Source organism: Rhagoletis pomonella, unplaced genomic scaffold (genome assembly GCF_013731165.1).
Source record: "Rhagoletis pomonella isolate Grant_MI unplaced genomic scaffold, Rhpom_1.0 Rhpom_scaffold_00007, whole genome shotgun sequence".
Lineage (NCBI taxonomy): Eukaryota > Metazoa > Arthropoda > Insecta > Diptera > Tephritidae > Rhagoletis > Rhagoletis pomonella.
Window position 1 is genome coordinate 54447014 of NW_023458561.1, and position 14284 is coordinate 54461297.

The following is a 14284-nucleotide window of genomic DNA, read 5'->3' on the forward strand; positions in this document are numbered from 1 at the left end:
AAAAATGGCTGTGGATGTATAATTTGAAAATTTTTTTTAAGGTTTTCGAATAGGGTTTCAACCCGTTTAAAATGTGAAATTAAATTTTGGTGTCACTAGTTTTTTTTGTATTTAGTGCTATAACCGCCTAAGCGATTTTAACCGAGTTCAACAAAGCAATTGGAAGTGCTGAGTGAAGCGAAGTGCTTCTATACTTGGTCTTTTCATCGCAGTGCGAAGTCTCTCTCTTCCTCTGCGACCACCAGCGGTTTCCGAATTAAATACTTTCAGAGCCGGAGCGTCAGTGTCCATCCAAAAGACATGGCCAAGCCAGCGGAGCCGCTGTGTTTTTTAACTCGCTGTACTGTACCTATGTATATCATTGTAAAGTTAATACAGCTCATCGTTCCATCGGCTGCGGTACTCACCCTCGCCAATGCGTAAAGGCACGTAAATATTCGGCAAAATTGGTTTCACGAATACTCCAAGAGCCGCCTTATCGGATTTTGTCATCGTCCATGTGTGTGTGGCATGATGAGCACGGCTGCGAGTCGTGTTTCGAATAATTTGGCTGTCTGTTGGGATTGCAGATTTTCGACGTCGCGGGTGCGTATCTTGGCTGCAAGAAGATAGCTGTTCGAGTCGATGTTTGGCTATCGGCGTGTACGTACATCTAAAAGACTGGAAGCGTGCCTTACGTCTATCACAACATGATCGATTTGGATTCTTAGTTTGAGACAGCCATGTAGCTTGTTGAATATTTTTATGCTAAAACCTAGTATTACATAATACTATCTTTCGGGCAACGGCGAAGTCGATCAGACTCTGTGCTTTATCGGACGTTTATTCGTGGAGGCTGAGTTTTCTGACGGTGGTGCCAAATATCCCTTCTTTACCCACATATGCATTAAAATCCCCCAAGTACAATTTTGATAACTTGTCTGGAGCAGCGCTCATATGTACGATCCAAGCGCTCATAGGAGATATTCTTGCACGCCTCGTTCTTCTCTTCCGTCGGGGCATGGGCACAGATGAGCGAAATGGTTAGGAATCTAGCTTTGATGCCGATTGTGGCTAGACTTTTTCCTCTGGGGTGAACGCCAGTACTCGTCGACGGAGTCTCTCTCCCACTACAAATCCAACACCGAATTTGCGCTATTTTACTTGGCAACTGTAGTAGGCGTTGAAAGGCTCCACACTTACCTTGGATGGCGTTGATGCCAGCCTTTGTCTTCCCGAGGACATCAACCAGCCGGGCATTAAGGGTGCAGATATTCCAGGTGCATACCATCCAACCATAATAGGTTTCCGCGGTCGCCATCAACAGAAGGGGGTCTCATCCGAGGCTTTTTTTTAATTAGGCGGGGTTTGAACATGGTGGGACGCTCGCGTATTTGGCCGATACTCAGAGGTTATAAATATCCGGACGTTGTGAGCTGCGATTTTAACCCTACGCAAAATAACCACTTCTGGCCACTCCCAGGTGAATGACAGTCAAAGGTTTTGCCCACTTACGTGAACTTCTGCGCACGGAACCATCCACGTCGGTTCAATATTATTACGGGTCCTACAAAAAACTATCAACTAAACTAAGCAGTTTTCATACCAATTGCTAAGTCACTGACCATCTATGCACTTAAATGAACTAAAAATGACAGCTTCATTTTGTCCAAGGTGTATTAACCAGCGCCTCGTTCAAATGCTGAGCACGGTGTCTATTAAAGTTTGCAAATCTAAAAATCTTTAACAAATATTTGTTCAACGCTTGGCAAGATACATATCTATGTATATGTATATGTTGTACTAAGCTAATGCAAACACATGAATTATGTCGCTATGCATATTTAAGCGATTCAAATTTCAATCTGCGCTCACTGAATGAAGTATATGTATGTACATGTATGAGTATTGTGCGATTACATACATATAGCCATAAAAGCCCCAACTAACTAATTGCTTAAGGCACCCCTATGCCGAAATGAAAGCCACGCATTCGATTGTGAACTTGTCATCATGACGGTCATTGGTGAAGGTACATAGCTCGAAATAAAGGTAGCTTCCAGTGTTCATACTTAAGTGCATCCGCAAAGTGTGTGTGTGTGTGTTGCAGCTGCAATTAAATATTCCAGTCATATGCAAAAATACTTAGCATGCAATTAGGGGCGGTCAAGTAAACATTAGCAAATTATATGCTAACATGACGTTAGCTGTCTTCAATCTCATGCTTTTACTAATCCACCTAACGGCTTCCTTTGAAATCCATATTGCTCCCACTTACGATAGTTAGCTAGGTCGCTTGGTTGCATGGTTGGGCGGTTGGCTGACAGCTTAAACCGCATACCGACGACTATGGTGATGTTGGTAGCTAAATATGTCTGCACGTGCCAGAGGCAAGGGAATAAGAACACGAGTATTCACTTGTGTATGCGTGTCTGTACGATGAGTTAATGGCCATGGTGACTGCTGCTTGTTGTGCTCTTAACAAGTTCAACAGTTGTTGCAACAATGACAACAACAACAACAATGCATATAATATGTGCACCACAAAATCCTTTCATGTGACTCCTTTTATATCTCTTTTGAATTGGCTATATTTATTTCTTTATTTTTTTACCCTTAAACTACCCCGGTTGGCGCATCGAAACGTTAGCTTGTGCATGTTGCCTGCACTTGACCAACAAATGTGGTGGCAACAACAGCAGCAGGAGTAAATATTTGGCCAGTGTACTGAGCGTAATGAAAAAGTGCTGTTTTTCATAGCATGCCAACAGGCGCTGTAGCGCTGCTCATTGCAATTTGTTATTCTTCACGTTTAGTACCAGGACAGGCCATGTTTTTTGTTTAACATTATTAGTGCATTTGCTGGCGCTGACTTCAAAAAGAAGCAAAACGCCACTGCAGTGCAACCGACCGAGCGGCCGAGTGGTCATTAAGCATGAGATACCAAAATAACAACAAAGCTGTTATTAACAACATCAAATTATATTCTCTGCTTCGAAACAGAAAATTCATTCATTCTATGCGCAGATTCACAACGTTTCTGAATGGGAATCTGTGGTTCCAGCTTTACAATGTGAGATTAAAATTTAAGGCATACTTTTGGGAGCTTGCATACACTTGCTGCATACTTTTGCGCTGTAAGTCATATATTTTGATTTAATTAAGATGGACAGAATTTGCGGTTCAGCTGGAATTTCATGCTTCCAATATGCTCTTCATTTTAAGCTATGTACTTGCTCCTCGTGCCGTTAAGCCCTAACTGTTGTTGCACGGCTGCAGTCTGCAACCAACCACCATGCTTGAGTGGCGTAGCAAATTGTGTAAATTTTTGGTAGATTTCATTTTAAAATTATTTTTATTTTTTGTTTATTTTTGTTTTGTTGTTGTTGTTGCAGCCACTCACGCCAGCACACACAATTATTTCCTTCTGCCAACGGGCGTTGGCCGAAAAGGTTTACGTCTCGACTTGGAATCCACAATGAGCACAGACTGCCGCTTCAGGTATTGACGCGTGGGCACCTCACTCTCCTCGTCCGGCGTAGCAGCTGTGTGGTAGAAAAAGAAGATGTATTAAATCCATATAAATTTAATTGGAAAATTGAGCTAAATAGGTGAGAAAAAAAATGCACGAAAACTGAGTTTTTCAATGTGCGGCCTACCTGCGGCCGGTGCCTGCTCCGGAGAAGAGGATGAGGTGCCAGCAGCACGTTGTGCGCGTCCGGCTAGTAGATTGTAATAGCATAAAGGCATCGGTTGCGGCTTCTCACCGTCAGCGACGTTGGGCGACTTTGCTGGCTCCGCTGGTGGATAGAGTTCATCGCTCTATTCGTAAAAAAGAAGTGTAGAAAAAATGATAAAAAGCAAACAAGAAAGGTAGGCCGATCAAGTTAAATGTATTCGTTAACTCACCTCAATTTCCAATTTCGGTATGTCAGGTGGTGCTCCTTCGGGGGGTTTGCTCAGCTCTTGGCAACGCTGTAACTTGAATTTTAAAATCTGCGTTTCAGGGGAGAAAAATATTTAAATAATTTTTTAACCTAATTTTATTAATTTATTACTGTTTGTAAGTAAATATGTATCACTTAACAGGTAAAAGCCGCAACACATTACAAAAACATCAAAGAAAAATCACAAAAATGCAGGAAAAATAAGACTATAGTACCAGGTTGACCGAGCTTTGCCCGGAGTGCATATAATTTTCAAAGTTTTCAAAATTTGGACAGCTTTCAAAAAATATTTGGGAAGTAAAAAAAATTTTGAATTTCGATATCTATTAAGTAAATTTCTTACTCTAAAATTTAGGTGGCAACCCTATTTGGAAATACGTTCATTCCAGCGTATGGTACATATGTTGAGCGTATATGTACACATACAAAAATGCTGATTGAAATTAACAAAATACAAATTTTTATTACATAGAAGCGTGTCAACCCTGATGGAAAATATTTTCTGACCAAAGTTCTCAATAATAACTTTCGTTTGATGTCCATATTGCGATGTGTAGAATCGAAACTAAGTGGCAACCTTACACTATTATCCTAAGAGATATCATTTTGTATATAGGGAATGCATTGTTTAAGAACCTTCTCTTGGTACCCATGATTCCAGGTATTTCGGCTTTTGAGTAACAGATGGAGCAATATTTATAACCTAATCGTAGCGTATGTATTTAAATACAGACCAACTCTAACAACTACCACTGCTGTGAACTAAGGCTGGTAAGTAAGTAGATATGAGAAATTTCTCTAAATACATATCCGGCGCTGTCGCTATGATCAGTAATCCTAACAAAGAACAGTTACAAATAATTGACGAAATACTTTCAGGTTTGAAACCTTAGTTACTTCCTATTATACACCTCATGGAAAATTTTTGCTTGGCTGTTGTGATTGCCGATAACTTAGACTGCAAAAAACCAAAACATGTACTAAAAATCCTCTCCAGCCCATGGTCTAAGGCCCAGAAAGCAGCAACTATTGAATTTTGAATACTTGAAAGCAGCGGATGGCGTAGCTTCAGTCAAAGAATTGTACTTCTGTACATTTTCAAGTTCGTGGTTCCCGAATCAATATTCATGAAGGTGCAACATGTAGCCAGAGGGAAGCTATGAGTTAAAGCGAAACATTCCACAAGGATTAAGTATTTATATAAAGCCGTTATTATAAAGAAAAACTAAAAGTTATCCGTCTTCTACTGTGGGTTAACTCTTCCGTCCAAGCCCGTTGCCTCAATGAAATGGTTTCGTGCGATGTATAGGTTTAGATTCGTTTGGTATTTATTACGCAGATCCCAACTACAGGCAATCATATATATGTAAGAGTATGTGTCCTATAAGAAATGCAAAAACTAAAAACTCTATCCCAAACTAGTTAAAACTGGCTTAACCTTACTTAAGTAACTGATTAAATACTTTCACACTCACCTCTATGAAGTCATCATCTTGCGCCTCGTTAGCCAAGAAATTGGGCAAATTTTCTACATGTATGTAAAGACCTTTCGCCTTTAGGTTAATATGACTCTCGTCCACTTCCTGTAGCTTAAAAATCATTTCGCTCAAATGATCCTTGATAAATTTCGAAACAGTTAGCGTATGCTCTGAGTCCTCTATGTTCTTTTGACGCTCCATATCCAGATCGGCAATCGTTGTTTTTATTTTCTCGATTACCTCTTGGTTGCTAAAGAAAACCAAAGGTTAAGGTTAAAAAATACGACTGCAAAATTTCGACTTTCCACCACTTACACCTCACTTTCCTTCACATCTGAGAACTTCATTGCCTCTAATGAAAGTGTCAGTTGCTCCTTCTGCGCCTCCAATAGCGACTTTTCTTTCTCCGCAGCGTTTCGCAGATATGACAACCGTCCGGCAGATTCTTTTTGCGAACAGAAACGGTCGTAGACTTCAGCGGGCGTAGTCGCACCGCTTACCTCCATTAGATGTTTAAAAATATTCTCCATTTCTGCTGTCAAGTTCTGAAGCTGTGTTGTCTCATCCATTTCAGTTTCTGTTTTTGCTGTCAGCTGATCACCGGAACTCGAGCCGAGGCTGTCCTGATGCACAAGTGTTTTGTTTTCCACAAACAGTTTACGGCCAATACGTTCCAGCTCCAATTTACGCGCCTCTACCTGCTTACGGAAATCAAGTGCTTGGCGCTCACGTGTCTTCTGTGATAGATGCGCTTGCTGTTCTTGCCGCTGGAGTATCGCTTTGGCGGCATCGCGCATCTCGATGGCCTCGTTATGCACTTGCTGCAGGAGTAACATGCCGGGTGTATATGAAAGAGAAAATTGAGGGCAACTCCGCTCACCTGCAACCTATCGATCTCTGCTTGCTGCTCACTAAGCGCCGCCTCCAACTCGCGCAGACTACGCTCGAATCGCTCAGCATCATTCATTAGCGAGGCTTCAATGGAGCGATATTTCTTGCGTATGTGCTCCGCTTCCATCCACTGCACGTTGGTGCGATGTATTTCATTCTCTAGCTGACACACCAGCTGTTTGGCAATAAAAACTGCACTCTAATCGAAAGTCAAAAAAGAAAATCGCCACACACAAACCTTTCTATTAGCATCCTCTTCCAAAGTCTCTGGCGGCTTCTCACCCATATTCTGTGCCTTAGCCGATTTGGCTGTATTCAACTCGCGAAACTGCTGCACTAATTTGCCTAAGCGTTCTTTACGGCACTTGAAGCGATGTCGCAGTAAATCCAATTGCTTGCGTTGTTCGGTGATTTTTAAATCGGTCAGGAAGATTGCGTCTTCTACACTTCGTGCGCCAATCGGGTAGCTCATCTTACCCACGGCGATTGCAGTGGTGGCTGAAGCACTTTTTGCTTTGCGCACCTCTGCATTTGGTGGCTCTTCTTTGATAATGACCGCTCGCTGTAGTGGATTGCGCAGCTGTCCACATCTGTTGGTCAGCTCTTTAATCTCCTTCTTGAGCGTGGTGATGGTTTCGAGATTTATGCGATTTTGTTTCTGCCATTCGGCGGCATTAGCTGTCTTTTGTCCTTCTGGTGGTAGAAACGATAGAGTGGTTTAAGTCGAAAAGTGATTGTTTCTATTGTCTCAGTTGGTTACACTTACCAGCTAGTAATATACGTTTCTTCAGCTCAGCAATTTTCGCATTTATTTCACCAATCTTATCCACTTCCACAGCCTCTCGTAAGGGCATTTTTGTAGAAATTTACCTCCATCTAGTTTGGCGAAAATTTCAATAATCAATGCCAGAAATTGTTGACTTCCTTTGTCTTGGCAACGGAAGTGAATTTGTTGTAGCAACACTGCGTTTTAATTTGATTCCAAGGAACAAATTGTTGATATTTTTCTAGGGTAACCAGCTATACACAAACAAAGAAATAACAATATTTTATTTCACTGAATCTGAAGCCGTTCTTACCGAAACGTTCGGCGTGAATTATGCGTTATATACTAGGCTGTGTCATTTTTGAGTAACTTTTTTTTTCAACTAAAAAACAGGCTAAAAACTTTCAAAAAGGTGAAAAAAAGAGCCTCTAAAAATTTGAGCTCTTAATATTATCATTAAGTGGTGCCTGTTCCTAACTTTCCATTTCACATATAAATAACATGGGAAAAAAATGTTTTGTTTTTCTTATTTTTGTAGCTTGACATATAAGCATTGTAAAACTGAACTGAAAAATTATTTTGGTAGGAAATTGAATTCTCTACAAAAAAGTTGTAATTAATTTTTTTTACAGAGTGACCCGTTCTGAAGATATACAAACTTAAAGTTGCAAATGTATGAAATTATGATTTTTATTTTATCAAACTAATGACTTTTTTTAAGTCTTATTTATGTATTGTTTATGTATTCTAGTTGTTGAAAAGTTTTTTTTGTAATCTATAAAATAATAATTTTACTGAACCTAGTTCATAATTACATTTGTTTAAGAGTTAATCAAATAATAAAATAATATCTAAGACGTAATTTTTTTTTTTATTAAGACATAAAAAAGTCATCAGTATCAGTTTGATAAAATAAAAATCATAATTTCATACATTTGCAACTTTAAGTTTGAATATCTTCAGAACGGCACACTCTGTAAAAAAAATTAATTAGAACTTTTTTGTAGAGCGTTCAATTTCCTACCAAAATAATTTGTCAGTTCATTTTTACAATGCTTATATGTCAAGCTACAAAAATAAGAAAAACGAAAAATTTTTTTCCCATGTTATTTATATGTGAAATGGAAAGTTAGGAACAGGCACCACTTAATGATAATATTAAGAGCTCAAATTTTTAGAGGCTCTTTTTTTCACCTTTTTGAAAGTTTTTATCCTGTTTTTTAGTTGAAAAAAAAAGTTGCTCAAAAATAACACAGCCTATATAATAATATACTATATAAAAACTGTAAATTTCCAGAGAAAAAAATCAAAAATTTTCTTTATGAAATTCAGTTTCATTATTTTTGGTAAATTTCTTTGTTGATTTTGTTGAGCATTTGATTCGACACCTAAAATTTAGTACCTCCTGAAGCACTTTATCTTTAGTTCTTAAATACCTCAGGGTGCTTTTTTCAATTCAACTCGGAAAAATATTCTTTCCCCATTTGTTGTAGCTACTGGGAGGCAAGGACAGCCGAAACCATTTCATTCAAATAAGGAAGCGCTCGTCCATCGTTGCATTTCGTCTTAAACCGATAGAGTCATTTTAACTTATTCGTTCAAATCGGAAATTTCGAAAAGGCTGTAATTTATACTAAAAGGTAGTTTATAAAACTCTAAGCTTATCCAAAAAACTGTAATTTGCAGTTAAAATTGCGAATCTGGAAACACTGTGTGTTATTCGACATTGCACTGAGTTTTTTAATAATTTTTCGGAATTAATCATATCTTTAAATTTTAAGGGTCCTTTTAAGAAAAATTCTGACGTCAGAAAGAAAACTAAATACGCATATTGTTTTTTTTTGTGTGTAAAACTTACTGTCGCACAGTGTAATTTGCCTTAGTAGTGGTGGTGAATTATTTCTATTTTAATTCCAGTTAATTTCGTTAAGTTTACTTAAATCTTATCCGGCAGCTCATTACCATTTCTTCCATCCATTCTGAGTGACACTAAAATGATAGCTCATTTAGCTTATATTTTCAGCACGATATTCTGATTAATGACCGTAAATTACTTGCCGCTTACATAATTAGCCATCGCAGGCGCGTTGTTGACACTGCCAGCGTAGCAAGAGCCTTAGCGCCTTGCATAGATATTCGTAGCTATGTATATACTAAGTGGAAAATACATAAGTATTTGAAGTGTTTTCAAACATAAATTTAACACGGATTTAAAATTTAACAGCGCCAAAGAAACAAATGCAGGTGAAACTAAATAAAGTGCCATGGGTGATGGCCTCTTAACAGGCCATTAAGCCGGCGTGCACCCGTATCCTGCAAAATAAGAAAAGTGGAAAAGGTGCACATAATTTCTAGCTTCGACAGACACTGCGTGATAATTATAGTGCGCGCGGTTCATGGTCTGAGACACACACACACACAATCGCACATAGCTATTCGCAAGTCGAGCCGCGGCTGCTGCTGGCCAATTCAACTTCTTTGCTGCTTCCACGGCAAAATGGCTGACAAATGCTTAACACTTATTTCCGTTTGCCCCAGCACTTTGTCTCCTTCACCCTGCATCCGCCCTGCACAAGTCCATTAAGCGTGCACGTACTATGAGGCTGATGCTTTAACACTTCCCTTTTTGTTTGTGTATTCTGAAGGGAATTGCGCTGACGCACTGAAAATTAAAGGCAGCAGTTTACTTACGAACCGCTTCTCCGCTTCTTCGTTTTTTGCCATGTTTTCTTTTATTTATTGAGCTGCACTGAATTTTATTTGCAATTACAAATGGCCATTAAAAGGCGCTCAACATTCAACTAACGCCCGTGTTTTTTTTTTGCTTTTGTTGTCAGTTAAAAATGCGGGTGGTGGCCTCGGCTACCTGTTAGTTGGCTGAGCAAACAAAGGTGCTGAACAGCATTGGTGGGTGGTGGGGCGGTGAATGGTTTGCTGTGCGCATTCGGCGCAAGTAAATCGGATCGGTTGTGGGGTGTCGCTGAAAGTGTGGCCGTAAGCACCAAGGTAAACACTTCATGCGGAAGTGCGCTTTAAGTGGCACATTTTAATTAAAACAGATTGACGACTTGACCCATTCGATGTTGATAGCAATGTTGCTGCAAAGTCTTGGCAACAGAAATTTTCCCGCAAATGTACAAGCCTTTAATGTGGCTTTAAGGGATTGCAGCTGTAGTGCGGTGTAAAACCGTTGTAAAAGCAACTGTACATGAAAGTTAAATGCTTTGAGTGCTGTGAAGTTTTCATTTCTAATTTCCCATGCAAAGCTTAAAGTGCTGCTGCTTATAGTTTATTTAAGGAGTGCGATGTGGTTTCTAGAGTTGGAAAAAAATTTTTTTAAGTGGCACGTACAGCAGGGCGGGTTGAAATTATTATGCAGTCGACTCACCGAGTAAACTAGTAAACTGTCGGCTATAAAGCAACAAATTAGCAAATTAGAAGTATACATTTTTAAAGTCACTAAGAAAAGATGTAAAGTAGGCGACGAATTGTCTACTGGTCCATTAAATTCTGCACTAAATTCTAGTCTACAACAGTGGCGGATTTACGGGGTTGGTTTTCGGGTGCTGTGAAGTTTTCAAAAACATTTCTATAGTAATCTTCAACACTCTCAGTATCGACGTTGCATCTATTTCTATGCCGTTTGTTGGTGTATAGTTTCTTGGTATCGAAGTCGTATTCTGAGTGCATTATTTTGCAAGACATTTAACATTCTAAAGTAGAAACCACAGCCAGGAACTAAGAAGTTTGTGTTGCTGATTTGACGTTTTCCCATACTGGGGTCTTTTCAAGAGCTTAAAAAATTTCTGGCTGAAGTTCAAAATACGTTAATATCGCTTCGTGATATTTAGTCCATCTTGTTAAATTTTTTTCTTCGACTTTCTTTTTGATAAATCATGTCACGCTGCAATAGTCACCACTAATCGCTGAACCTTCATCATATCCTTGGCCGACTCAATCTGGTAACTATTTTGGGATTTTAGAGATTTCAGCATTCTCGGAGCTTATCGATAAAATAATCGATATTTTTTAGCGGTTTTGTTATCGATATTTTAATCGATTTTTTATCGAAATTTTTATCCATATTTTTATCAATTTTGCTATCTATATTTTCGGAACTTATCGATATAATAATCGATGTTTTTATCGATATATTTATCGGTTTGTTATCGATTTTTTAATCGATATTTTTAACTATTTTGTTTGCGATGTTTTTATAGATTTTTTTGTCGATATTTTTATCGATTTTGTTATCGATATTTATCGATTTTGTTATCGATATTTTTATTGAGTTTATAATAGATTTTGCTACCAATGTTATTATCGATTTTGCTGTCGAAATTTGTATCGATTTTGTTATTGCTATTTTTATCGGTTTTGTTATCGATATTTTATTGGATATTACTATCGATTTTGTTATCGATAGAGTATAAGGATAAAAATGATGAATTAGAACGAACAGGGGTAGAGGTAGGGAACTAGATAGAAAAAAGACAAAAAGCAAAAGCAGATGTATGTATGTATGTACACATGTATGTACGTACATACATATATTGGTTGAGACAAAATAGATATGTAACGTAAGATTCACTTCTCCAGTGTGGCCCAGGCGCACTTACTTTTTTTTATTCTTGCATGGTGAATCTCTTCAAAAATCGGCTCCAAGTACTTTAAAAATTTATTTTGTTGTTGGTAAACAATTTACCCATTTTTGAACAAAATCAGTCGAGAATTTCCCACTGTGAGCGGCTAAAAAAGGCAGTGTCACTAACCTGCTTTCATCGCTTCATTCAATAATGGTTAAATAATATAGACGTATTTGCGCTTGTATCTCAAATATCTAAGGTTTGCCAATATTTCAACTGTTAACTGTCTAACCACAATTTAATTAAGTCCTCACATATATTAAAATGGTTTCTTATTTGGTATCGAAAACTTTACATACGAGTAAAAAGAAAATATGTCGGAAACAGATGCTACCTCGTTTATACCACATCGAAGTAATCGACGAATAAGCGAACCACTGAATTTGTTCAAAATACATTTAACACTAGCAAACGAAAATAATCATAGAAACATGAAGGCGCGCTACAACAACAAAGGCGGTGGGTGAGAGCAAGTGTCGTTGACAGTTGCTGGCAATTATTTGATCACAACGTCGTATATGTAATTAGAAGAGTTTTTAATTAAATACTAGGAGGGAGTTGGGAGAAAGTCGAAATATTGGCGACGAAGTAGGCTGATTTGCCTTCGAATGTGTTCACCGGAACTTGTGTATGTAGCGAAGGCTTAGACGGAATTGAGATTACATACTTATCATTTAATATAAACATTTGAAGCACTAGTTTTCAAGTAAATTCGACGGCAATATGTAAACGATTTCTTAATTAATAAAAAAGAACGAACTGAAGTTAATTTGTTTGTATCTGCAACTGACGTTGCCTGAAGTTTTAAAATTTGTGTTTCCACACTTGAGTTATTGTTGCCCTCATGCAATTTCCAATGCAAATGAAAAACTATGTATTATTAACACTTTAGGGCAAACTATTCGCTGATTCCTACTTCTCCCATTAGAGCTAGACAAAAAGGTACATATGTACACGCAAATACAAGAATATACAAAACTCTACCCACAAAATCATTCATTTCGGAAACAACACAATTTCTTTGGGAAACAATTGTCTGTTACAGCTTTGTAAAGTTTTTGGCGCACACACATACAAATGTACACACAGCAAACCAACACTGACGCAAGCAAATTTTCAAAGTACAGGCAAACCCCGAACTAGTGAACCGAGTTTCATTTCATTATCGCACTTTAGCAAAACTATTTTATTTTACTTTTTAGAACTACATATCGCTAGCTAAGAGTGGAAGTTAGGTTAGGTTAGGTAGGAGATCACAGTCTCTTGTATGCTAGACCCTTCCGTGGGTTTTCACGAGTGGGCGAGTTATCTTTCCCGCCTTTCACGGATGATCGCTTGTCGTCGGCGCCGAAGACTCCCTTGGTCCAGGATTTTTGCTCCTCCATTAGTTGGTCATGCGGGATGACCCCAGTAATTTCATGACCTTAGTGGCAGCCCTTCGGTCGCGCAAAGCCCTAACGGCCCTAGTTCGTTTACTCATAGGGTTCCTTCGAAAGTGTATTTGTAGTGCATTTATATTTAAATATAAACATTCCTACGTACGAGTACCTATATGTGTATGTATATATGATACATTAATTTAGCAGCTGACACTGGCGTCAAAATTCAAATGTCCGAGACATTACCGTCTGCTATTTACACTACTTCCCTCCTTCAAATCCACCTAATACAAACTGCTCGTTTGCTACTTCTCTTCTAAGTTGAACGCTTCTGAGCACCGGAAACATTTCACAGTTATTATTTTCTCATTACAGTTAGTTCTATTCGTGTCATGCGAAAATTGTTGTTTTCGTACTTCTTCCTTTGTTTGTTTGAATTTTGTTATTGTGATTACTACGTATTCTATTCACAGTCATCAACACTAAGCTACTTTTTTTTTCTTTGTTTGGGTTTTCTGGTGTTGCTTTTTCCGCACTTGTCTCTGGATTGTTATATCCTCTTTGTTGTTGCTTTTGGTAACGAAGACACGTCAACGAAAGCAATTTAGTTGGCATTGTTGTGGCCCCGGATTTGTGACAGTTTTGATAGATAAGTTGCAAAGTTTCTATTTGAGCTTTGGGCGGAAAGTAGTAAAAGAAATTGAAAATTGATAATTTAAGAATAAATAAAAGAAAATTTAGGATAACGTCATTTGTTATAAAATGAAGTTGGGTTTTTAAGACCTATTTTCAAATAATATCATAAAGCCAATTTTCTTAGTGGCACTCTTTTCCTAAGGCATAGGCGCAACTAAAAAAAATTAAAAATTAGTTCGATTTTTATGCCTAAATCGATTCGTAGGATTTACCTTAACTAGGATTTACCTTAAATAATTTGAAGACGGTTTTATTTTTTTCTTACAAGTTATTTGTTTTTATATGATATTTTTTATTTAGAAATTTTCAAACATATTTCTTCATATTTGTTTTTGTTTTACATCCCGTTTTCGCTGATGATTTTATTACATCGTGCGACAAAAACAAAAAAATTACGAAACGCATAAAGCAATCATAAATTCACGAAACTGTGGGACAAATATAGTAAAACTGCGTTTTAAGTTTTTCTCTCTGACGTCAGGATTTTTTTAAACGAATTTGT

The 14284-nt window shown here is 38.0% G+C and overlaps 1 protein-coding gene across 1 annotated transcript; it reads right to left on the reverse strand.

Moving 5' to 3' along the window:
• Window positions 1-3382: 3382 nt before the first annotated feature.
• Window positions 3383-7310, reverse strand: LOC118744022 (probable DNA double-strand break repair Rad50 ATPase). Its single transcript, XM_036476781.1, has 8 exons — window positions 7062-7310; window positions 6534-6988; window positions 6285-6470; window positions 5720-6225; window positions 5402-5654; window positions 3889-3975; window positions 3639-3801; window positions 3383-3524 (listed from the first exon to the last, which is right to left on the reverse strand). Exons 1-8 carry the CDS (start codon window positions 7147-7149, stop codon window positions 3397-3399), a joined length of 1866 nt encoding a protein of 621 aa, XP_036332674.1. The 5' UTR covers window positions 7150-7310; the 3' UTR covers window positions 3383-3396.
• Between the last annotated feature and the right edge of the window lie 6974 nt (window positions 7311-14284).